This window comes from Pseudorca crassidens, chromosome 18 (genome assembly GCF_039906515.1).
Source record: "Pseudorca crassidens isolate mPseCra1 chromosome 18, mPseCra1.hap1, whole genome shotgun sequence".
NCBI lineage: Eukaryota > Metazoa > Chordata > Mammalia > Artiodactyla > Delphinidae > Pseudorca > Pseudorca crassidens.
In genome coordinates, this window is record NC_090313.1 from 15,096,594 (window position 1) to 15,123,386 (window position 26,793).

The 26,793-nt window shown below is 41.7% G+C and overlaps 1 protein-coding gene across 2 annotated transcripts in view; it reads right to left on the reverse strand.

The window, feature by feature from the left end:
* Positions 1-26,793, reverse strand: part of CLDN10 (claudin 10) — a 100,331-nt gene that overhangs the window by 12,610 nt on the left and 60,928 nt on the right. Inside the window, exons 1-3 of one of the 2 annotated variants that reach the window (XM_067713049.1) lie at positions 9,512-9,755; positions 3,097-3,258; positions 2,927-3,008 (exon numbers count right to left, since the gene is read on the reverse strand). In XM_067713049.1, the coding sequence (XP_067569150.1) occupies positions 2,927-3,008; positions 3,097-3,258; positions 9,512-9,731 (464 nt within the window). In that variant the 5' untranslated portion in view covers positions 9,732-9,755. Of the gene's footprint in view, positions 1-2,926; positions 3,009-3,096; positions 3,259-9,511; positions 9,756-26,793 lie in introns of those variants that run through there. The other variant, XM_067713050.1, reaches the window with a different exon arrangement.

Genomic DNA, 26,793 nt, shown 5'->3' on the forward strand with positions numbered 1-26,793 from the left:
CTCGCATGCCACAGCTAAGGAGCCCTGGAGCCACAACTAAGGAGCCTGCCTGCCATAACTAAGACCCGGTGCAACCAAATAAATAAATAAATATTTTAAAAAACCCAAAAACCTATGGAATCAGTCTACTTTGTGTTGATACCCAATTTGCAGCTTATTAATCTTCCTAATTTCCATCTCCTTCTCCTCCACTAGAGGCGCTGATAAAAGGAAAACAGATGACAGCAAGTTAGTCAACTGGTTGGTTTTTATAGTTTTATTTAAATAAAGTTTGTGAATTCCTGTAGGTGTCACATGTCATCTTCATGCCTCTTTTCTACCATTGTGGGTAATTAGCATCTGATCATATTTAACAATTCTCAACAGGCGTTGATAATTCCTTGTACATAAGTCATGGCCTTTCTTTGTGCCAGGCACTGCTGGGATAGAAATGTGAGTGAGCTCTGATCTCAAGGAGCTAAACATGTTCTCAATATGCAGGTTTTCTTTTTTTTTTTTAATAAAGTCTGTATTTTTTGGTGTGAAGGACCTGTTATTTACCAATTTGTAAGCCATGGTGCTTTTCATAATCCCTCACTCTTGTGTTTTTAATGACCTAAGGTAAATTGGCAAATTGTAGGTGTTATATTTTTAAGTCATTGCAGAAAAGAGCTAATAAAGACATCCATAAAGATAAGGTACATCTTAACTACTACACACAATTAAAAAGCAACCTTAATAATAGCTAACACAATACAGTTATTAATACAAGGCTTTTGCTCTTTTCTAATCAGTTCTAAGGGTACATATACACACTCTCTTAACTCTCACAGCAACTCTATGATTATCCTGATTTTCCAGATGAGAAAACAGAGAGAGAGCGAGAGAGTAGGCATAGACAGAAAGAGGGATGCTGGGAAGCTCACAGTGGGAATGGAATAGTTCAAAGTAGCACCAAGGATGTAGAAAAGAGGAAAACCTCTCACAGTCCATAATTACTGAACTGAGTTTAACGAAAATCTGAAAGAATAAGAAATTCCAGTGGTACTAAACTGAGTGAGGTGACTGAGCATATAGCAAGCACAGAACACAAAGGAAAGGTTTAAGTTACTGTGCATATAGATAAGATATTAGCCTCAGCCTTGTGAGAAAAGATGAAAATGATTTTTAAGAGTTTGACAAAGACATCATTAATGATTGTCAGGAAGACAGAACAGTGATGTACGAAAGGTAATCCAGAAAAGTCGGCAATGTCTTTAATAAAATAAACTGTGAGAAATATGATTTTGTGGTATATTTATGATATCAAACCCTGAAATAAAAATATCATTTAAGTATAATATTTAAATGAAAACTGATATTTCATTTAAATATCATTAAAATGGTTCTAATCTTCAGGAGAACAGTCTTAGTTTTCACCCCAATGTTTGGTGCCATGCACATCGGTGCAAATCTCATTATCAAAAATCAGGAGAAAGTTTACAAATCAGAACACATTTTCTAACATAGGTAGGGGAGTGAACATCATACTGGGGTCTGAAGCAGTCATCTTTGTTTTCCATTTAATAAAATTTCACAATAAACACTACTGCACAAAAGAAACTTCTTTGATGAAAAATATATGTGGCATACTGTCACAAAAATTACAAAATAGTAGAATATTATATATCATGCATTTTAGAGTTAAGTGTGCTGGAGTTTGGTTGCCTGGTTTGAATCATAGTTCAATCAGCCTATTAGCTTAGTCCAAGTTCCCTTGCACATATTCCTTGAATTCTTTCCCCAATTTTAAAAAAGAGGGTACAGAGAGAACCTACTTCATAAGGATGTTGTAAGACCAAAATAATAAAATAATATTTGCAATGCTCTGCTTGGTACATGGTAGGGGCTCAACATGTGTTAGCTATTATTTTCATTATACATACATATACTATTTATGCATTAACTAAAGACAGTACTAGAAAAATCATTTCCTAAAGATTCCTAAATCCACCAGAAAAAAGTAATGGACCCTGATCAGCCATTTTAGTAATTACTCTTTTAAAATTCCATAACATTTGATCTGAAGACTGAAAGAGAATCCCCAGCCTGGATGACAGCAGTACACATGCGGCTTTCTACAGAAGTCTGTGGGAATATTCTCACAGAAGACAAAATATTTGATCTATTATTATTTCTAATTTGGTATTCCTTGGGTTTTCCCAATGCAAAGAAATAAGCCTAGAGAAGCTATAAAAAGCAACAGCCCATAATTAAAAACCAACAAACAAACTGGTCTGTAAGTGCCAAACCATTCATCCGCAGCTGAGACCGGTCGCATCTGGGTGTCTGTGCCACTCTTACACCATTTTTTAAAGACCCTGAGTCATGTACAATCTCTTTACAAAGGTTTATCAGGTGGCACGTGTTAAGGCCGTGGTCAACAGAACAAATGTAAAAGGCTAACTAAAAACGAAAAATAGTATTTCATTCAATATCACTTAAACGTTTCTAATCTTCAGGATCACAGTCTCCGTTTTCATCTCAATGCCTGAGATTGAAGCTGGCCCAGAACATCTGGCAAATATCATTTTGGATGGACAACAATCGAGGCAAGCTCTTAGTTTTCTGCCGTCATACTTTATCCTTCTTTCCTCCCCACCTTACACCTCTCTTGCACTTTTCCTCTACGTGACTTCGTACAGTAGATGACGCTTAGCATTCTAAATCCTATGCCTTGAGCTATTTCGAGACAAGACACTACGTAACCCTAATGCAGTGATTCGATGCATCTTTTGCCAATGTAGCATATAAAACGTTTGCTCCTGAATGATGTCATCCAACATCATTTATCAGTATGTCTCACTTTCATGAGCCATGGAGGAAATTTATGTAGCTTAATTTAGAAGATGATTTTATATCCATTTCCTGTCAGCCACAAGCATACAGACTTAAGAAGAGTACTTACTTTTGCTCCACGAAGAGGGGATCAAAGAACTCTGTTGTGATTTTGTTTGCATACAGGGAACACCCGGTCATGGAGCACAGCCCTGAAGAGCATCAGAAGGAAAGGGCTGTGATTACTGGTGTTTCATGAACATCCTGAAGCACCTTGTTCGGAAGAAAGTTACTATTTACCTGACAGTATGAATACAATCCCGGCCAAACAAGCAATTTTAGCTTTGGCTTTATCTGAGCCTCCGACTTTGGTACATTTCATTCCAAACAGGGCAAATATGGAACCAAAAAAGCCCAGGCTGACGGCGGCAATCATAAGTCCTCTACATGCCTGGATATAACCTGCAATTAGAGTAGGTCATTTACATTAACATAAAACATGTGGTTGTCCAGGAAGAAACTTTCATTTTACACTGTCCTCGTGAATGAGTGTTCTGCTTTCCAAAAAAATAACCATAATGGTTAAAACATACGTTAAGCAAGAAAGAAAAGCAAGTGAATCTGTATGGAGTGCCTGTTCTATGTCACACACTTTTCAGTTTGGCACATGCATGATCCTCAGGATATATCTCTGAGTGTTATTATTCCCATATTCACAGATGAAGAAACTGAGGCGCACAACAGTTGCATAATGTGCCAGAGACGAGTTAGTAAGGGGCTGAAATGGATTCCGTCCAGCTCTGACTACAAAACCCATGCAATACTGCCTTTCACCCTGGGAAACCTCATCTGCCACTATCTCAACCCTGTTACTCCTCTGCACGTCAGACCTTTAAAACAGATGTTTTAATGGTTTTGACGTTGTAATCTTTATAATCGAGCAGAGCTCCCACAGAGTCACATCTTCTAATATTAGTGAAAGATTATAAATGAGACTGACTGGAATGTCATCATGAACCATGAGAAGTCTAAATCAAGATGTATTTTCATGACCTTTTGAAAATTTTCAGGGCACACATAATAACATTGGGTTTAAATAAGCACTGGTTGGTTCCTAGAAGAATATTTTATAATTATGAAATTAACTGTTTGCATATAAATGGACGCTTTCAAAGTATCCTGAAAGCTTGTTCTGTTGGTTTGTTTGATCATTCCTCCTACACCATTCATTTTCTTAGTCACATATTTTTATTTGCACAGCCAGGGTGATGGTAAACTTCAGCCTGGCTTTTGTCCAGACACTAACAAGTTTTAAGTTAACAGGATTTAAACTAATACATTTTTACCACATGCCGTCATTTTCATTTCAGACTGAAACAGTGCCGTATTTCAATCTGAAATAATGACAGCACATACTGGTGTGTTCATTTGTTAAGCCAATGAACGTACATATCTCTCAGGTTTACATTTGGCATTAAACTTTTTAATATGAAAAAACTCATAAGTGCCAAGATACACCAAGTCATTTATTATTGTGTTCGGGCAAAGTCAATGATAGATAATAATTCTAAGGTGACGATAATCATATATTCAGGGAATAATGGGGAAGGTGGCCTCCAGTCTATGTTTCTCAGGGAAAGAATAAAATTTTAAGTTTCAGTCCTACCCCTAGGATCCGTTGTGAAGAGTACCCAGAAGATGCTCTAATTAACTGAACAGATTTAGGTCCCTACAAATGCAGAATGCAATGACAGTGATCTTCTATTTTATAGGGTGAACTACTTCCAGACAGAAAATAATTTCCCTGATGGTAAGGCTGTCAAAAACAGCAAAAGAAACTTATTTTTAGCAAAACAGGATAATGGAGGCTTATTTTGGTAGCTATAGTAGTGCTGCAGGGCTATCTGTGTCTCTGCCGCTGAACAGTGACCCAGCTCTATTTTAAACTTCAACCCTCAAGTCCCCCAGCCAGAACCCAGGGAGCAATAGAAGCATAGGGGGAGGAAGCCTGTTCCTTGCAAGATTAAAGACAGTCCTCCAGGACAACCACAACTGACTCATCATTTACCACCAGAGCTACTGGGACAGTGTGGTTTCATTATTTTTTGAGATTTGTTTTAACCTGTGGTTTTGAGGTGTTTTAGCTAACTCTTACTGCAATCCTAAACAGACAACAAAGTGTGTGTGTGATATAACTTCTATCCTATATTTAAAAAACTATTCTAGAAAACCTTATCATGCACCATAATTTGCATTATTTTAGGAATCTTACAGGCTTTACGTACAGAAAACACACGAGCCTTGCAAAAGGTTAAGTCTATGGTCTGATCACTAAGAACATAAAACACATTTTCCCAAATGGTACACAGTGGTCAGAATCCCAGGCTGATGAATTCAACCCTTAATGTGACTGGAAAAATAACAGTAGGCTTTAAACTTTAACCACTACTCATACCATTTTTTCCCCGAGTGTCTCACTCAGTTCTCCGGTCTCAGCCCTGGTACCTACGGCAGGATCAACTCTGCCCTCTCAGCACAAGAGGAGAGATAGAGAGCAGGTTCTGATGAGGTCAGGTCTTTCCTCAGAACCAACCAGAACCCTGATTTGGTGGGGAAGGTAACTCTCTCTGATGTGGGAACAGTAGCGATAAATTGCTAACTCATCGTATGCATAAAAGAAGGGTTTGGAGTTCCCGGAGATAAACTCCGTCAGCCATAGATGGAATCGAGTTGTTGGTAAGCCTGAGGTCTGTAAATTAGGGGCTACCAGTCCTTAAAACACCCACAGACTCAAGCCTTGGGTGACTTCCCACAAACTCTCTCAGAGTTTATCTTTTGCAAGGCAGACCTCTACAACCTTGCTTTTTTTTAACAGTTCCGGAGGTCAAAACTTATAAGTAACACCCTCAAGTGAAGTGGTGGTAAACACCTAGTCAAGAAGGCCATTATTTTTGGCAGGTCTAATTTACTGACACCGTTAATAGCTAATTACCACATTAAAGTGCTGGGGCATGAACATATTTGCTCAGAAGTTCTCTGAAGTATAATTTATAGGTAACTCCTTTGGAAGAAATGGCAAACATTCCCACTAACAAAAATAGATGGCATATACTAAAAAAAAAAAAAAAAAAACCTGGCTCAAAATGTTCAGCTGCAGTTCAAGGGGTGCTTTGAAAGGAATATGGGTTAGCAATAAACAGAAATCACCAGCTCATTCAACGGTGAGTTTTTCAATTAGTAAATTACTGTGACTTTAAATTAATGAATTCTGTTGGAGGAAAACTTCAAGGTGTCCCTTAAAAGTTAAAATGGTTTTCCAAATGTACCTTATTTTCCATTTCCAACTAGCAAAAATGAAAATATCCACTTGGTGGAGACAATTCCCTCGCAGTACGCCTGGTAGCTTCTGCTTGAAGGAAGGAAAAAAGGACGTGCTTTCTCAGGCTAGTAGCTTTGCGTACTTTTTGCAAATCCTTGGAGAGAAGGGTGGTATGAGGGGCAGACACGAACTCTGAATTTCACCTCTGGTTCTTCTATTTACCTGCTGTGTATCCTCGACTGTATTACCTAATCTCTCCAAGCCTGTTTTCTCATCTGTAAAACCCAAGGATAACAGCACTTCCTTCACAGGAGGAATATGAACCAAGCGTCTAGTGAATGGTAAGAAACACATCAAAGCTTCCCTTCCATAACACTAAGATTGATTCTAAGCAGAAATTACAGTTGGAATCTTAACATGGCATAACATTAAACCTGCACATTTAGCTTTTTCCTTGTAGGGAGAACTGGGGTAACAATGATACCCCCTGATGATGAGCAATCAGAGCTTTGACCTCACATAGGAGATTCAGAATAATGACTCCATCATCTGTGTCCAAGAGGCATGTTCTTCCACTTAAGACTAGATGGGAGAGCTGTGAGCCTTCTCTCTCCCTTCTTGGATTTTTCTGCTTGGTTTAAGGAGAGGACTGGCCTACTCAAGCCTGTGGTCACCACAGCCCCTGGCAACGTGGCTTTCTCCCTCCACTTCTAGTGCAATGACCAGGAAATCCACATGCAGCGTGCTGTAGGCAGGGCCTGCCTTAAGCCCAGCAACCAGCAGATGCGGCTGCCCAGAAAATACACGGCAGAGCGCGAACAAGCAGAGGGGCCTCCTCTTTGGGGGAACTGACTTACCTCCACATGAAAATGTAGCTGTGTGGTTGAACTCCCCCCAAATATTATTCTGAGAGATGATGAAAAGTAAGTTTATAACTTTGTGTTAGGCAGTGCTTTCTTAAGCCACAAAAGGCCAAGCCAGCAGGAAGAGACTGATAAATGCGATTATAATACACATTTCAATGTTCTGTATGAGAAAAGACATCACACGTTTAAAAGACAAGCCATGGGCCGAGACTGCAACATATATAATAAATCAAGGACTGATATCCAGAATTAAAAAAAACAAATCATTTAAACCAAGAGGAAACAAAAGAACCATGGGCATAAGATATGGACAGGCAAGTCACACACACACAAAAAGGGTCAATAAATACATGCTAAGGTGGTCAAAATCACAGTGATCAGGGAATAAAATAATAACATGATAGGATGTCACCCATTAAACTGGATGAAAAACTTGGTGGTGAGAATGTGGAGAAACAGGTATTCTCATACACTGTTGGTGGAATGTAAGTGGACGATTTAAACTGAATAATAAAATGAATATTCTACTGCTCTGACAATACTATTCCTCAGTACCTACACTACAGATACACACATACGCACAAAGAGGCAAATAGAAAGGTTTTCAGTAAAGTGCTAAGAACAGTGAAAATCTAGGAAGGGTCCAATGTCCAACAATGGGTAAGTCGTTAAATAAACCAGTTTGTCCAGAGTAATGAATACCATGCAGTTGTTAAAAAGCAGTTACTTCTATATGTACTGACTCGTAAAGCTATGTTATTAATTTTAAAACAATGCAGAACAAGAGGTGAAGTCATTTACGTCTCTTAAAGTCATTTTCTAGACACACGAGCACACGCGGAAGGCCATTTTGCGAGCTGGGTTGTATACAGACGTCACGCCTCCTCTCTAGGGCTGGATGGTTGAAGGCTACGCTCTCCTTCCTCCTCATTACCCCACCTGTCCCCAAATATTGAGGCCATGATGTCCATTCTCAGCTCAGACACATAAGGTGCACACTATTCTGCACCCAATAACCTTCATGGAGTATTCATCTCTCCATCCCCTCCCTTGTCCCCCAGCTGTCCTGTAGAAGGAAGCATACCTATCTGGCAGGCTATCTCGGTGACAGTACAGTTACAACAGAAGAATGTGTTTAGGACAGTAACTGTCAATCCCATATTCCTGAACGTAAATCACAGAAACAAGAGCCTGCCTGTTCAAACATCTACCTGGATGTGTGCTCTGCAGCGCACAGGAAATTCAACCGTAATTCTAGGGAATCAAGAGCGTACCAGCTACTTATTGTACACACACCAGGACACAGACCCAGGTGTCACTCATCTAAAACCAGACACGTATTCCCTTATACAGAGTTTCCATCAAATACCTCCATCGAGCAGCAGTTTGCTTTTCGTGGCAAGCACCGTCTTAGGGGGATTAAATCTTGTCCTTTATTTACTCAGTTATGCAAATAAAAGCTTGCAGAGCAGTAATAAAAGAAAAAGAAAACACCTCAAATCGAGAACTAACGTAAATGACTCTCAAGTTTCTGTCGGGATCCATCTAGTCACGTGCTGTAAAATCCTGGAAGAAAGGAGCCTAGGACTTGAGCAATCAGCGTGACCGGGTTGCCATCCACTGTCAACTAAAAAGAGCCAGTCTGAAACTAAAAAGAGCCAGTTTTCTTCGTGAACACCTGTTGAGACTAAAAAGAGCCAGTTTTCTTTGTGAATACCTGTTGTTCTAATACAATACAGTATAGAGCGTCGCTAGCAAGAACTACGTAGAAAACAATTTACTAAAGAACAACGCTGAGGGAGACGCTGAGAACGGGCTTGGGAGGCGCGACACAGAACTTGTCAGTCTCCCGCACAAGATTCCTGCTGGCCAGAATTCTCTACTTTCTGCGGCACAGGCTAGGGCTACTTACGTTCCTAACGTTTAGAGGCAGAGTTAAAGCCCAGCAGACTCATTTGTAGATGCGGGCCGGGGGGGTTTGGAGCGGGTGCTCCTGCAACGTTTCCTTTCCCCACACACATACTTTTAAAAGAACTAACGAAATGGCTAAAAGGAGTTCAGAGCAAGCAGATTTCGCTCTGACAAGTCCATTTTAATCAGAATCCAGCCCTTCTAGGTAGTGCTGGCTGGAGAAGACAAGCCCCCTCTCGTGACTCCGTGTCCTAACAGTCCCCAAGAGAGGGGGGTCCCACTGCCCTGTCCTCAACTCTCGAGACAACATAGCTGCTTCCCTCCATCCCCGTCGCCTGAGAGTCACCTACCCCACCCAGGCCTGTCTGCGTGCCCCTCTCTCCCGCCCCGGGGTTCCGGGCTCGGTCAGGCGCCCCCCGCGGGACAGACGTCCGGGGAAGGCGGGCCACGGGCACCGGGGACTCTCCCCGGCTCCTTCAGGCACTGAGGGGGACAGCGGGGCCGGGTTTTGGAGCAGTCCGGCCCGGGGGTCCCGCCGGGGGTCGTTGGGTCAGCGGGAGCCCCGCCGGCAGGCCGTGGAGGAGCGAGGGGCAGGGGCGGGGGGCGACGGGATGCAGACCGTCTAGAGCCAGCATGGAGGGGAAGTCCTTGCAGTTGGAGACGCCCGTGGAGTCGGTAACGCACATCTTCCAAAGGTTGGCCCAATAGGTGGCGGTGGTGATGACCGTGCCGTCGATGGTGGACACCTTCCAGTAGTCGGTGGGCAGCGTGGAGGACACCAGCACCCAGCCGGAGATGGAAACCATGAAGGCAATGATCTCCGACGCCGTGCTCGCCATGCCGCCCGCTGTAGCAGCGCTCGCTCTCGCGCACCTGCTCGGCGCCGCGACCCCCGCGAGCCCAGCCGCGCGGCTCCGCCCCCTCCGCCCCCGCCCACCCCGTCCCGCCCCGCCCCCTGCAGGCCCGGCGCTAGGGGGCGCGCGCGCGGACCCCGGGACGCGCCCTCTGGGGCAGAGAAGGCTCGCGGGGAGCTTTTACGGTCGCCACCTGGGTTCTCTCGAGCCAGCTGGCCCGGCGCCCGCGGTCTGGAGGAACGCACGCCTGCGCGTCCCTGTGGCCCCCCTCCTCCCCGCGCCCCCATCCCCGGGGCCGAGGCACAGCCGAGATCGGCTCTCCTGTTGGACAGACTGGCAGCCGGACGTGGACAACTTGCTGGGTTCGGGCCCTCTCCCCTCCCCTCCCCTCCCCTCCCCAGCCCTACCCATTGGCAATAGCTTGGCTTCTAGGATACCTTGTAAAAGCAGAGCAGAAAAAGCCTTTTGTGTGCCCGGAAAGGACACCAACTGCTAACGCAGCCCTTGGCCCGCTGAACTCTACAGGTGTAGTGCCACGCTCTTTTGAGTGACCCAGTTCGGCTTGTCAAGGAGGGATCACTACGGTTCTGGGCTCGAAGTCGGCCTTGCGCTAAAATTCTGCAGTTCCTTTTGACCCGGCGGTATGCGGAAGGTCACTGTCAAGAGGTGCGTGGCACAAACCTGCATTCAGAACAGCAGCCCATGGAGAGCACAGGCTGCGTCGGGGCCTTCTTTACAGTCCTGGTCGTGACTGTTCCAGCCACAATGCTGGCCTGCTGATACCAACGTACTACACGTAGGACGTGCATTTAAGACGTTTCTCCTGTGGGTCCCTTCCAGCTGCCAGTTCTGAGTCTCTTCTATGAGCCGATGGGCTGTCACAGCTGCTCTGTATCTTGTTTAACTCTTTTTTTACCACCTCCACCTTTTGCACCTAATTGAGGGATAAGCTCATTCCTTCATTGCTGTTTCAAAGCAAACTTAAAGATCAGGGTGTACTTTTGGCTCCAGAGTTCACACAGTTGAGCATAAATGAGAGAAAAAAGACTGACTTTATTATGGGTTTATTATTTGTCCGTTTAAAGGTCTTGCAGTTCGTGGTATTAACTTTCAGGATTTACTTCTTCCCCAAAGTAACCAAGGTCTAAAACCTCTAAATCAGATCTGCTATAATAACGCTAGTTGCTAACCCCCAAACTGCAGGGACACTTTGGTTCATTGTGAAGAGTTTCTCAATTCCCCTTTGTCACTTAAAAAAACAAAACAAAACAAAACAAAATTGGTACAGAATGAAATTAGAGGTGATTCAACATCTGTGAAGAAGAAAGGAGGTTGAATTACAGAAACACCAAAATAGATTTGGGAGGACCATTGGAGATTGTATGGTTATACTCCACACTCAACAAATCATTCTATTTCTTTTTGAACTTCTGAATTTTATTTTATTTTTTATACAGCAGGTTCTTATTAGTTATCTATTTTATACATATTTCTGTATACATGTCAATCCCAACCTCCCAATTCAACCCACCACCACCACCCGCCCCCCACCTCCCACCACTTTCCCCCCTTGGTGTCCATACGTTTGTTCTCTACATCTGTGTCTCTATTTCTGCCCTGCAAACCAGTTCATCTGTACCATTTTTCTAGGTTCCACATATATGCGTTAATATATGATATTTGTTTTTCTCTTTCTGACTTACTTCACTCTGTATGACAGTCTCTAGATCCAACCACGTCTCTACAAATGACCCAATTTCGTTCCTTTTTATGGCAGAGTAATATTCCATTGTACATATGTACCACATCTTCTTTATCCATTTGTCTGTTGAAGGGCATTTAGGTTGCTTCCATGACCTGGCTATTATAAATAGTGCTGCAATGAACATTGGGGTGAATGTGCCTTTTTGAATTATGGTAGTGGGATTGCTGGGTCATATGGTAATTCTATTTTTAGTTTTTTAAGGAACCTCCATGCTGTTCTCTATAGTGGCTGTATCAATTGACATTCCCACCAACAGTGCAAGAGGGTTCCCTTTTCTCCACACCCTCTCCAGCATTTGTTGTTGGTAGATTTTCTGATGATGTCCATTCTAACTGGTGTGAGGTGATACTTCATTGTAGTTTTGATTTGCATTTCTCTAATAATTGGTGACATTGAGCAGCTTTTCATGTGCTTCTTGACCATCTGTGTGTCTTCTTTGGAGAAACGTCTATTTAGGTCTTCAACCCACTTTTTGATTGGGTTGTTTGTTTTTTTAATATTGAGCTGCATGAGCTGTTTATATATTTTGGAGATTAATCCTTTGTCCATTGATTCGTTTGCAAATATTTCTTCCCATTCTGAGGGTTGTCTTTTCGTCTTGTTTGTAGTTTCCTTTGCTTTGCAAAAGCTTTTAAGTTTCATTAGGTCCCATTTGTTTATTTTTATTTCCATTACTCTAGGAGGTCAATCATCCTGTTTCTAGAGATAATATTCAGTTCATGCTCTCACCTTCTGGACTTAAGATTCAGTGCATGGCAAGGTGTGTGTTCTGGTTCTGTTTTGTACTGACAGCCTTTTAGCAAGTTTTTGTTTCTATTCAGCCCAAATCTGGCTGTCTTTAACATCCATCCACTACCATGATTTGCACTGAGACGACACAGGGTAAGTCCTACTTTGGGACCACGCAGCAGCTCTTGGGAAGTGTGTTTGTGTGTGCATGGCCATCTCATGGCTTGTGTGAATGGGAATACGGGTGAAGACCCGTTTGCTTAGTGGGATGCAGACATAGTTCCACTACTGTGATCCTCTTGGTCCCAGTTTGTCCTGTTGTGTCATGTTGGGTTCATGGTGGGGGGGGGGGTCAAGCTTAACACTAGTTTGGGAAGCACCTACCTAACCTCATCCTTCTCATCTTCCCTTCTATTCAAGTCAGTCACCTTTGAGTATTGACAACAAGTGTCCTCTATTCTTTTGTATGATTTGCCTTTTTAAAGTGCTTTTATTGTCTTGGTTTCTTGTCCTCCAGCATATTTCCACTATTATTTCTGTGCCATATTTCTTTCTGAACGATATGCTTATTTCTAATCCAATTTACTATTTAGACAACACAAGAAGTCATGAACCAGGACATTCCTATGGAGTTTCCTAAAGTTAAAATTTGCACAAATGTTGGTTTTATACTTTATTTCCTGGTCTTGTTTGAGTGTCTTTGTTTGCTTGTGTCTTCCTCATGGTAGTTTCTCACTAAAATTGTTGATTCATTTTTTTGCAAGACAAAACCCTGACTTACTTTTGACACAAAAAAGTCTAGTGTTGTGACCTTGAAGACTCACACAGCTCCTAATTTATCAACAGATTGGTTGTAAATTCCATTGTTTGGAACCAAAGGTACATTGTTTCACAAAAAGAACTGTGAAGACTGATTCGTGTTTCAGACCATTTCCCCCAAATTTAACAGATAATGTAGTTTTACCTATTGTATTTAAAATATACACAAACCCACCGTTGCAACATAGCTTCCAGAGGAAACAAATTCTGAATTCTAACTTGAACCTCCAAGAAAGACCCTCTCTCTGCTGCATCACCAGACCGTTTAAGCCAGGATCTCTGGAGGTGGCTCTGGTAGTGATTTTTCCAAAGCTTCTAAGGTACAGCCAGGTTGGAAACCACAGCACTGATCAGTTGAGACGCATGTATATGTGTATGAACAGTCAATTAAGCAAACCAGATGGTGTGTGTCATAGAGAAAAAGAATATTCATCTGTTGGTTGAAAACTTTGAGAAAAGAAATATTCTTTTACTGTAGAGATGGTAACACACAGCTTCAACTTAAAAGGGTTGAAAATACCACAAACAACCCATAAATTATGACCTGGGTGGCAGCACTATTAGTTCTTTTGCCAGCTGAAACAGACTAGGGTCGTCATGCCTGTGGACTTGATTAATTTTCTTTTATTCTCTGTCTGTTCCGTGAGGTTTGACAGCCCCAAACTTCTCTTCCCTGGCATGTACTGCATATTAACTGCAGAGAGTTACATTTAGAACCCACAAGTGCCTGACCAAAGGATGAAAAATGTTAACTTTCTTTAATACCTAAACAATATTATGTAAGGAATCAAGCATTTACTTTAGAATGTCTTACATCTTAAGCTTTTCAAAACTAGTTTAGTCAGAAGAAACCACATAATCCAACATAAGAATGTCCAGAAAAGGAAAATAGACCGAATAGATTTTTTAAAAAGATGTATAAATGACCTGTTTCACTTTAAGATTCTAGAGTCCCAAGTAACCTTTGCAGTTGATCTGCAAACCCATTTACAGAGTACCTTTCAACTGATAAATACTTCTTTATTTTCTTTAGGATTCAGCTCACTGAAATTTTTATTTAACTATTCATAAAAAACCATTCTTAATTTAAATATAAAAGTGAATACAGTTAGAAAGTTACTTCTCCAAATTATTCAAAGTAACCTCTTAATTAACAATGACTTGGCCTTTACAAAAAACTGTAGTTTTTTTCCAATATGAAAAGTACTAATGTATCTGTAATAAATTTGACATGAAGACATTTACTGTCCTGAAATATATTCTGAGCCTTTGCACTTTTGAGACCTAAACCACTGAGATTTAGCATTGGAAGTTAGTTCTTTGGCATTGTTATGGTTATTCCCTCACCCCAGCGTTGTTCAGGAGCGAAACCAGTTTAGCCCACTAAACCAGAGATTTGCACAAATTCTTTGAGATTCAACTCACCTGCCAAACCACACAGGTGTGCCTTTCAACAGCTCAAGGATTTTCTAAGCATCAAATTTGGTTTCAGTATACATTAGCTCCTTCCTAGATTCCAGTGAGGTGGCATGCTGACGATGAGGTGGGAAGAAACTAAAGTCCTGATAAACACGGTATTAACTAAAAAAACAACTTCTCAGGAGCCAAATATCGTTAAAGAAGACATTAACACCGATACTAAGATAGGAAAATAGCATACCTGTATTCTTGTTCCTTCATTTTCTCTAACACTCTTCGTTTATCTTAAAGCTCTACACTAATTCTATGATACTTGTAACTACTTAGCATGAAAGCTGCAGCGTAGGAGGAGTAGTTACGGGAATGGATACTCATGCTTATCATTGCATCATTGATCACATATGTGTGTATATATTTATAAATTTTTTTTGCAAATTATAAGGAAATAAACTGTCTTATTTTGACATCTGGTACCCTTTGAGGCTGTACTGCATCAGAAGATGCCATATATATCTTATGAACTTGTCTTTCATACATTCATTTGAAACACACTCATTCCCAATTCTTGTGACCGAGCAGGACCCCCTCCCCCAGAGCCTCTGCTGTCGCTCCTCTCTAAAGTACCCAGATAATAGTATCTCATGCATCTTTCCTGAGTTTTTCAGATGCTCAAAACCACCACCAAATGGAATAAATTAACTCCTTGATGATCATGAGCCCGCAGACCTACTGGTGCCTAAGGATTGATAAAGTTAGCCACTCTGTTACCTCATCATCAACCAATCAGAGAATTGTGCACGAGGTGATCACGTACCCTGTGACTCCACCCCCAACCAGGCCTTTCAAAATGCTTTGCTGAAACCCTTCCGAAGGTTTGGGGGGTTTTTTTGGGTGTAAGCCCTCAGTCTCTTTGCATGGCCCTGCAATAAAACTTTCTCTGCTTCAAACTCTGACTTTTCCACATTGTTCGGCCTCACTGTGCATTGGGCGCATGAACTTGCACTTGGTGACATTCTGAGGTGTGTTAGGACTGTCTAGATTTCTCGAGCACCTGGAGAGGTAAGTTTGGGGCCCCATCAGCTCACAGCTGTCTTGGTGAATACTCCTCCAGCCTGGAAAGACTCTCACTCTGGGATGCTGGAACTTTCTAGGGCTTGCAGATGGGTTGGTTGTATTTTGCTGGCCAATAAGCATCTTATGAGTATTAATTCAACCTACCCACCCAGGCTGGGCAGCAAGTAAACCTATGTGGTTTAGGCAAGTCATTTAATTGCTCTGAGTTGCACCTTCCTCATTTGAAAAATGAAGGAGTTTGTTTTTTGTTTGTTTTTGCGGTACGCGGGCCTCTCACTGCTGGGTCCTCTCCAGTTGCGGAGCACACGCTCCGGACGCGCAGGCTCAGCGGCCATGGCTCATGGGCCCAGCCGCTCCGCGGCGTGTGGGATCTTCCCGGAGCGGGGCACAAACCTGTGTCCCCTGCATCGGCAGGCGGACTCTCAACCACTGCACCACTAGGGAAGCCCTATCTTTGTTTTTTAGGAGAATGGCTTTTATAATCAGAAACATTTGAACAGGGTACCTAATGTCCTCATTTAATTTCATTTTGTGACTATATCTTGTAATAGGTGAATTGAAGTTCATTAATATGCTATTTAACAATGTCCTGAGCAATGCTAATTCATTATATCACAGTTTGTATCTAGAATATTTTTCTTAAACTGTATATATGTGTGTGCATATGTATGTATATAGATATGTGTGTATAAATATGTGTGTAGGCACACACACACACAAAACAAACAGGTCATTAGAGTACTCCTGTCTTCTCATGCTTTAGGTCCTGTACCGGGCTCTCAGCCAGTCAGAGCTAACACAGCTGACTCCAATATGAATGCTTTAATGAGCACCCATCCTTCTACCTTGCTAGCCTGAATTGGGGGAGTTCTGTGGTGTGTGTTGTTTACTGTGCATGACCTACGCTTCTTACATTTGTTTTCTGATTGAAGTTTTGACCCATATTAGCCTACAAAAGGTGTGCCCCAATTCAGATGTTAAAATGCAAGTTTGTTTTTCCCCACTAGGTATTGCCATGTTGTTTCTGGAATGGCTGTACCCCATGGCATGCTCACAGCAGTGCAGGATGGTTCTAGTTTTCTCATATTCTCCCCAAACTTATTTTCTCTAACTACATAATTGATACATTACTGTAAAACCCAAGTGTATCTATCTCCAAAGTTCATGTTCTTCTATTTAAATGATAAGTCATCCAAGTTTTGAAGACATTCGAAGACATGTTTTTAAAGATTAAACATAGAAACACTATAAATTTGCAGACATTACTGTAACCAAAGTTAAAAGATAAGTCATTATCTGAATATTTTTTGGTCCATTACTATTTATTGCTCTCCTCAGCCTCCTCTTACCTGATTATAAGAGAAAAATAGGGGTGTGGTAAGAGAGAAATTTGGCATATTGCACTGAGGTGTCAGAGAAGCAGGTATGTATGTGTGTACATGTGTTTGTGAGTGTGTGTGTATCACGTACACAAAGGGCTAAAGGAATAGAGGCTAAGAGATGAAGGTAGAAGGGAGACAAGAGTGACACGTAATAACAAAGGAAGATGTTTTCTCTGTAAAACATTGATTGGAAGTGAAGGTGATAAGGGTAGATGACAAAGGGATTTTTAATATAAGCTTGTATGTCTGTGTGGAATGAGTGGGGAGGCGGGACCACTGACCAGCTCCTGCTTCATCGGGTCACTTTAGCCATCTCCATATATAGACATATATCTGAGCGCTGGAGATTTAATGCATCTAAAGAGTAATATTAGTGCTGTTCTTGTGTGTTTGGGTTGATGAGGAAAAGGTAGAACACAATGACTGAATTAGGCATTTGGGTCATGTCAGCATGACCAACTTCTTTGCTTTTTTCGTTTTGAGTTAAATTGTCCAGGTGTTGGGAAAGAAACTTGTAACCACAATCTCCTCATCACCAAATAGTGTGTTTTAATTGCTAGGTGTGCCAAAAATGCAAGTTTTCTTGCCCACTGATTCTTGCCTTCCATTTCCTCTACCATATCCTTGAAGGCAACCCCGGCTGCCAGGGAACTTGCTGGAGGTGACTTTAAGGAAATGACTGAGAAAACAGAGGTGATCAGAGACGCTGAACATCACTGAAGCCTGGGATGAATGACCAGTTATGGGAATAGTGGCCTAAAAAAGTGACAGCCAGGAAGTTGTTTTGGCTTCTAGGGGTTGGAAGAGATTGGAGGAGCCAGTGTAAGAGGTTGGGATTCACTGCCGTGAGAAGATTAAACAGCCCATAGAGTTCACCCAGGTTTTGCTCCTGTCTCGAAAACAGCATTATTCACTCGTTGAAACAAATCATAATGCATTTATTGAGTGCCTGTTATCCTCCAGGCATCATCCCACACAATGTAGACACGGTGAACAAAACACACAAAATCTCTGCCCTAACACGTCTGACATTCTACTGAAGGAAAGAAATACGAGGTACAAAAAAGGTTTAGTATAGCAGATGCTATACGCTAAAGAGAAAGCATAAGCCCGCAGGGAAGGGGGATGTTATGCAAAGGGTGTGGCATGGGTAGGTGGGTTACATTTTGGTTAGGTGGCCAGAGAAGCCCTCCCTGAGAAGACGACTTTTGGGTAAAGACCGGACAGAAATGAGGGAGTGAGCCATGTGTATAGTTTCAGGCAGAGCATTTCTGGATAGCGAGCGCATCTGACCTGACCAACACTGGGGAGGCTGGAGTGGCTGCAGCAGAGGGAATGAAGGGGAGGGTAGTGGGAGATGAGGACAGAGGTAACAGGGTGTCTGCGTGTGTCCACGTGTGTGTGTCCATGTGACTGTGCGTGTCTGAGTGTGTGTGTCTGCTTGTGTGGGGGGGCAGGGGTGCATGTAAATCTGGGCAGCTCGTGGACAGCCCTGTAAGTCCTCATCACAACTCTGGCTTTTACACTGAGCGTGACGGGATGACATTGGCAGGTTTTGTGAAGAGAGGGGATATCAGACTTGGGTTTTAGGATCTCTCTGAGAAGAGCCTGGAGGCAAGTCAGTGCAGAAGCAAGGACACCTGTTGGGAGGTGAGTTTAATAGTCCAGCTGAGTGATGATGGCGGCTTTGACCAGACTGGACATGGGGTGGTAGGAAACGTCAACTTTTGGATCTATTTGGAGGGTAGAGTTGACAAGATTTTGCTGATGACCGGCTGAGATGTATGAATGAAAAGGAGAAGTCAAGGAAGACACCAGGGGTTTGACCTCAGCCATTGGAAGGCTAGAGTAGTTTCCTGAGATGGGGAAAGCTCTAGATGAGCAGGTTTGGGGTTAATATCAAGAGTTCATTCAGTTTTAGACACGTTGAGTTTGGGGTGCCCAGTAGACATCCAGGAGGAGAAGCCAAGAAGACAAATGAATCTACAAGTTCAGGGCAAAGGTTCAGTCTTAAAATGTACGCTTTGGAGTCTCCTGTGGTTAGGTGGTATTTAAACCATGGAACTAGCCAGATCCTCTCTGGCAGGAGTGTAGACAGAAAAGAAAGAGTCTAGGAGGCAGGGAAGAACCAACAAAGACTGAGATGGTACAGCCACCTAGGTCAGAGAGAAAACAGGAGAGACAGTTCTGGAAGGCATGTGAAGAAGCTATTTAAAGAGGAAGAGAAGGAGTGATGTCAGGCAATGCTGAGGATGAAGCCACGGAAGACTGAAGAAGAAAGAGCACAGAGGTCCCGGAGGTCCTTGATCGGAGCTGATTTGTGGAGAATGTGGGGCAAAAACCAGATGGGAGTAGGATCAGTGGACGGTGGGAGGGAGAAATGCAGCCGGGAAGAGGAAGCAGCTCTTTAAAGAGAGGAGAGAAATGGCGCAGGGACTGGAAGGAAAGTGGGATCATGAAAGGCTGTTCTCTTTTTAAATTCTGTATTTTTTAAGATGAGAGAAATAACCACATTTTAGAGCTTCCTGTTGGCCTGTAAGGTGCCTTTGTGTGAATTCAAAAATGTTCCCTTTCCCCTGTGTGGCTGCAATCCCACACCAGGGCACGCAGCTGGGAGAGCAGAGTGTGGGCCTCGAGTCCCACACCATAAGCAGCCACTGTGCTCTCATGTGGTTAAACTCTATACGAAATAGAATTCTATAAAAATAGTTCACATGGAGCTTTTCCATCTACATTTATGTCTATTTGGCTTTGTAGTAAAATACAGATTGGTTCCAGGACCGCAGATTCCAAATCTGCAATCGCTCAAGTCTAGTAGTCTGCCCTCCATATCCGTGGATGTGCAACCCACAGATCCCGAGGGCCAACTGTCTAAGTCTTAGTTTGATGTCATTTAAAAACAATATGGTACACATATTTTACAGTTCTAGAAAATGGGAGTTAGAAAGTACTTTGAAAATTATTTAATTCAACATCTTACAGATGAGGAGACTGGAGTCCATAAATGACTTCTTAATGTATATTAAACTGTAGAATGTATATTGGAATATTGTATCAATTGGAATAATATGTTGTGTGTGTTCTTCAAACGTGTGAATTCAAAAAATGATCCAAGTTGAAGAAAAATCTGAATTATAATCAAGGTTTGAATACTTAAAAGTTGAAAACTATTGTATTTCATACAGGTTCTCCTCAGTGATATATTAGTGCCCATAAAATATTTAACAAGTATGTTACTAGGAGGGTTTTTCGTTTGTTTCAGGTTAATGCAGAGTCATCTCTACAAGTGACTTTTGAATAGTAACATGAAAAAAAGGGAAATAACAATGGAATTGTATGCTGATAATAAGGTAGACAGATAATAGACACACCTCTTTCTGTGGTTCAAAGCAATAGCTGTTTCTATGTTTGATTTGGCTTTGTGAAGAGTGAGTAAAAAGATGTAAAGAACAAAGTTGATGTCATGTTTTGCCTACAATTATTATAACTGCCACGCCTCTAGGATTTCGGACATAAATCTTTCTGACAAACAAATATGCCCTAAGATGACTACTTCCCCACATATAATTCACCCATATATGTAATCCTATAGAATTAAGCGATGTTTTGTTTTCCCATCAAAAACACTACATAAGGGTTTCCCTGGTGGCGCAGTGGTTGAGAGTCCGCCTGCCGATGCAGGGGACGCGGGTTCATGCCCCAGTCCGGGAAGATCCCACATGCCGTGGAGCGGCTGGGCCCGTGAGCCATGGCCGCTGAGCCTGCGCGTCTGGAGCCTGTGCTCTGCAATGGGAGAGGCCACAACAGTGAGAGGCCCGTGCACTGCAAAAAAAAAAAAAAAAAAGAAAAGAAAAAAAAAGAAACACTACATGAAAGATTATATTGTGATTTTTTGACATGGTAAATAAAGCATCCAGTGTAATTTGTTTAAGCAAACTGAATGATAATTGTGTTAGTTAGTTTCGAGAGTTTATATACTATAGAGGAGAAAAGCAGATAATAAAATTCCATTATTTTATACTAATTTTCAGATGCAATTGGAAGGATCAAATAAATTAAAGCATGGATGTTATAAAACTGGATGTATTATGGGTATTTGATAAATAGTTGTTGAATTTAATTAGTCAAAAAGGATAAATGGCTTAAAATATTGGATGGAATGTTAAGCATAAACTCTGAAAAATTGTCAATGTTTAATTTTTATTTGCTCTTTCAAGTAAGTTATGTTTTTATTTTATTTTATTTTTTTGCAGTACGCGGGCCTCTCACTGTTGTGGTCTCTCCCATTGCGGAGCACAGTCTCCGGACGCACAGGCTCAGCAGCCATGGCTCACGGGCCCAGCCGCTCCGCGGCATGTGGGATCTTCCCAGACCGGGGCACGAACCCATGTCCCCTGCATCAGCAAGCGGACTCTCAACCACTGCGCCACCAGGGAAGCCCAAGTAAGTTATGTTTTTAAATGATGAAAAATCATGTCCTTTCAAATTACAATCTTGCAACAAAAATAGGGCTTTATTTTATACTTCAAATGATCAAATTAATCATCAGATAATTGTTTTTTGTTTTTAAAAACCTATTATATATACATATATATATAAATAATATACTTATCACTAAAGAATTTTTCTACAGATCGTTAGGAATCACACCATATGGAAACGCAGTGTGTTTTTTTCATTTGTTTGTTTTGCTCTGTTTGTAAGCAGAGTCGATTACCTATCATCTGCCAGGAATAGATACATGGTAACTTAACTCACAGATTAGGATCTTAAGTTTCTTTTATCCTTTTTCCTAACAGCAAATTAATTTTGACGTTCAAGATGCTTGTTTTCACTGGTTTAGGGAAAAGCCCAGCTTGGCTCTAAGTAGTGTGCATCTCCACAGTCTTACCTATTTAAAAATGATACTGTTCTTCTTTCCTCACCGCATGGAAAGCTCTAGCTGACTCAGTCTCAGGGCACAAGATTTCTCAAAAGGGTGGATTTTAGACCCCCATATAGCCTAGTGTTTGCTTTACCTAATCACTGGACAAACGTGGGGCTTTACTGATTATGACTTTTTTTTATGATGGTTATGACCATGACTCTGACTTTGCTATAACTTTTTTGATCATTTACTGAATGTAGCATACATATTTCTAGGGCATGATTATTTCTGGCTAGAAGGGCCAAAGATGAACCACATTTGTGACCACAGTTCAGAATCACATTGCCTTTTGAAGTATATACATTCAGATTCTAAATCAAATAATCCTTACATACATGAAACAGTGGAGTTTAAATGGCATCAAATCTTCCTCCTGCCCCTAATTCCTATGGTTTTAAAGTAATGAACATAGAATACCATTTTTACATATGAAAACCAGAAGGTCAAAGCAGTATTGGAAGTTTTGCGGGTTTGGGTTTTTTTAGTCATTACCCTTGGGTGCAGTTTACGGAAATAGAACTGGACTGGCATTTAAAGGACCTGGCAAGTGGGCTTCCCTGGTGGCGCAGTGGTTGAGAGTCCACCTGCCGATGCAGGGGACGCAGGTTCGTGCCCCGGTCCGGGAGGATGCCACGTGCCGCGGAGTGGCTGGGCCTGTGAGCCATGGCCACTGAGCTACGCGTCCGGAGCCTGTGCTCCTCAGTGGGAGAGGACACAACAGTGAGAGGCCCGTGTACCACAAAGAAGGAATGGGAGAGACAGAGAACGAGAGAAATAGGGTTGGAAAGAAGGTTCAAATACGAAGCAATAATGGCTAGTGTGATGGCGTCATTGTACACATATGGAACGAGCAGCAGAGTTAGAATCGCTGAGAAATCTTTCTCACCACTCCAGAGATTTACCCTTCAGTTCTCAAGTTTTGCTCAAGTTTTGTTCGTCTTTACCCCCGACTGCCCCACTTCCTCCTAGTTATGTTCACTTGCTTCTGTTTGCCTCTTTTAACTGGAAGCAAAGAACAGTAACCTACAGCCTGGTCACTCCCTGTCCCCAGTAGCGTTAGAAGGAAAGGCAGGGTGGATTTCGGTTTTATGTGCACACGGTCTGATTCCCTTGGGTCTATTCTAGGGCATTGGTGCCTATGTTTATTTTCATGGCTGGAATTAAGCAATTTGTAGAAGGTCCCACAGAAGGTTAATGACGGAGGACCCAGGGTTAGCATGCACAGCTGCTGATTTCTCAGCATGGGCCCTGGGCCTCCAGGCCCTGTGGCTGCCCTGCACGGCGTTCCAACTCACACACTTGTCAGCTGCAGGGGACTTCCTCTGCCCATTGTCGTGAACACGTCCAAGAGAGCCTACATACCAACACCTCGAAACTTTAAAAACACTACATATCTCTTTCAGTTCTAAACAAGAAAGTGTCATGGGGTCAGTAGACGTATTGTCTGTGTCGGTGGGGAGACGCAAGCTTCCAACAAACATGAAACGTCCCTCAAGCTCTTAAGTTAGAGATGTGATATTTTACAGGTAAAAAAGGGAGCCAACTCTAAAAATCAATATCATTTCTTGCAGCCACTAACCAGCATCTAATCTTTGTTTAGATTTTTTTCCCCCAAAAGGCTTCATGTATGCCATGTGTTTCTTATTTAGACTAGCAGTTAAAAGTAATCTTTTATAATTTAATATACATCCTGCTAGATTTCAGCGGTAAACCGTTCTTAATGGTAAATGTTTTTCAAAGGATCAAGAATATCCTTCGGAAGCTGGATAAGAACCAAAGGACTCGTAGTCATTTGAGTTCAAAATAATGAGCATCTTCTTAGTTCCACAGTTTTTCTCAAAAAAAAAAAAAAAAAAAGAATGTGTAAATCTTGTCATGACAATATTCTGGAAAGGTAGAAAATGTAACTTCCATAAGAAATAGGACTATCTGGTAATTAGCTTTTATTCCCCATTTACCTTTATGTATAATTAACGCTCTTAAATAATGCGACAGCTTTCTTTCAGCTGCGCATTTTTAATTGAATATTTTTTAAACTTTTATAAAGTCAGATTCATTTTATAAACAGATCGATTTGGCTCTGTGAGCTTTACACCAGTGAATGTGGCAGACCTTTTAAAGTCAGGTACCAACTAGAAAATGATCATTTCAGAGAAGATGTATTGAAAACTGCGTATTCCCAAATGTCTCAATAGAAATACTGAATGTGAAAACAGATTGGAAATCCAGTCCTATCACCAGGCTCCTCAGCCTTCCTTCTGTTATTGCTGTAAGATGTACGCGTGTCTTCGATGCCTTTGTACCCTCCATTTTCACATAATTGTCCCCAGACATTTTTGGTGGTTGATTGATCTGGTTTTCATCGTTGAAGAGCGATACAAAGTTTCAGAAATGTAACAAAGTTTGGCATGATTAAATGAGTATTTAAAAATCGCCTTGTTGGTCGTCTATAGAAATGAAATATAAGGGGGTTTGGGTGTTGCCATAAGGGGTAAAGCAGAACAAGGGTGTTGGCTGTATCAGAGGCAGAGGAAAAGGGGAGTCATGGGCCCCCAAAATCCAGAAAAGAGAATGTTGGTAAAGCTGTGCTCTAGAGAAGATGAGATTGAATCTTACGGTCAGAATAGGCGGAAGCTGGACAAGATACAGCATGGGAATTTCAAGGTGAACACACACACAGACCTTGCAGTCAGATGGGGTGCATGATGAGGGGACGTTTGGCCGGTCACAAGCAGAAATCAGCATGATGACTCAAATTATAGCACTCTATGATCATAAGGAGGGTAGGTATGAGCACATATGAATTCTTAGAAATAATTTGGCAATGGGTCGGAGATTTGTAATTAAATGAAACTGGAAATAATGCTTGGTTATTGTTGCCATGTTGGTTCCCTATCAAAAATGTATGCAGGTCTTGGCAACGTCCTTTTAGACTGGTGCGTAAAGAGGGACTGTGAATTCCGTTCCTGCTCTCACTTAACTATTTGTATGTTGCTACTAGAGGATAGAGTTGTGTCCTAAGTAATAAAACCACCAGTGACTAATCAATTAGCAAATGAAGTTTCAGTGATTCTCTACTGTCGTTGGTTTTCATTTTCAGGGGCTAGAAATCAATTAAAATGGTGGTGTTTTCCCTGGGTAAGTGTTCATTGTAACCATGCACCAGCACATTATCTGGTCTGGTAGTCAGGGGATCATAGAGATAGAAGCTGGAGTTTGGAATCCAAGCCAGTTACAGAAGCAAGAATAAGCTGCTATATGCATAGGACCTTCAAGTTTGGAAGTGCACAGTTGAAGTTGTACCTTAATTTATACATTTTAAGTACAGAATCTGGTTAAACGGATTTCTGTTAAATAAGGGATGCCTATAGTACATTACCACCATTGCATTTTTCTTCTATTTCTCTCCTTTTTTGGGGGGCCACACCATGCATCATATGGGATCTTAGTTCCCTGACCAGGGATCAAACCCACATCCCCTGCATTGGAAGAGTGGAGTCTTAACCGCTGGACCGCCAGGGAAGTACCTTGTATTTCCATAACCTGAATTTATGAAGCCCACCAGTACTTCAGCACGTTTGGCACATCAGTCCCCTGAGAAAGTGTCTACAAACCACAGACCCAACCTGAGGGACTAGCTGAGATCGGAAATCGCATTATCCCTTGTTCACAGTCAGACTGCTTCTCGCATGTAAGAAGAGCTGTATATACCAAGTGTTCAAAATATGAACAATTCCAGCTATGGCCAAAAAACCCAAAACAACAACAAAGAAACCCCATGATTACCTAAGAACCACCCACACACAGGGTCTGAACTATATTGCTTCACGGTCATTCTTTTTTTAAATTTTTATTTATTTTTTTGGCCGCACTTCACAGCATGTGGGATCTTAGTTCCCTGACCAGGGATCAAACCCGTGCCCTTTGCAGTGGAAGCATAGAGTCTCAACCACTGGACCACCAGGGAAGCCCTTCCCTGGTCATCCTTGAAGCCAGTGGTAGAATGGAAACACACCCTAAAATGAGAAGATTGCGAACAAACGTTTTTTAATCCCATTTAATGTTGAATTTGAAAATGTCAGTTTAATTTGGTTTGGCTGCCCAAAATAGAAAAGCGTTAGCTTCAACTTATTTCTTTACTTCAGCAATAGGCTGGCTCTACTCTGAAGAAGCAAAAGGCTCTTAATTAGCACTCACACAATAGGACTCAATTCATATGCACATGCCACAGGAATAACCTTTCTGCATTAAATTACAGCAGGTGTGAAATTTAATTTTAATTTTGCTACTGGGAGCAAACAAATTTTGTGAACTACGGTACTATAGTTCATGAAAAATGTGCGCCCTCTTTTGGATAAAGAGCGTTAAGACATTTCAATGTGAACTTTAAGTCAATGGCTTAAAAATAAACATAGTTTTGTTTTAAAGACTGTGGGAAAAGAGAAGAAAGAACAGATGTGACAGACACTGCAGTGACAGCACTAATGGGGCGGCAAGGCAAAGATTTTGCGACCGTAAAGCAAAAATGGTCATCTGGAGGACCCAGAATTAGAGGTTGTCTGATAATACTGCTACTATGACTAATAATTATTATAGTTATTACTGTGAATCCAACATCGTACGAAATGCTTTATATAATGATCACTTTCTGAAGAATTGAGAATTGATTTGGTTTCAAATCTTCAATAGTTTGACGTAAATAGTTCTTTAAAAAAAAATTTACTGAAGACGTTCATAAGATTGGCAGGAATATAATGAAACATGGGTGGACCGATTGGCCTACAATGTCCCTTCCAGCCTAAGATTCTACGATCCTGTAAACATCTTCTTTCTTTTGACTTTAAAAAACATTTTCTTGAATTTAATAACAAGCTATCTTGGCAGTAGATTCATATTGTTATAACAGTGTGTGGGTTTTTTCCTTTCCTATTG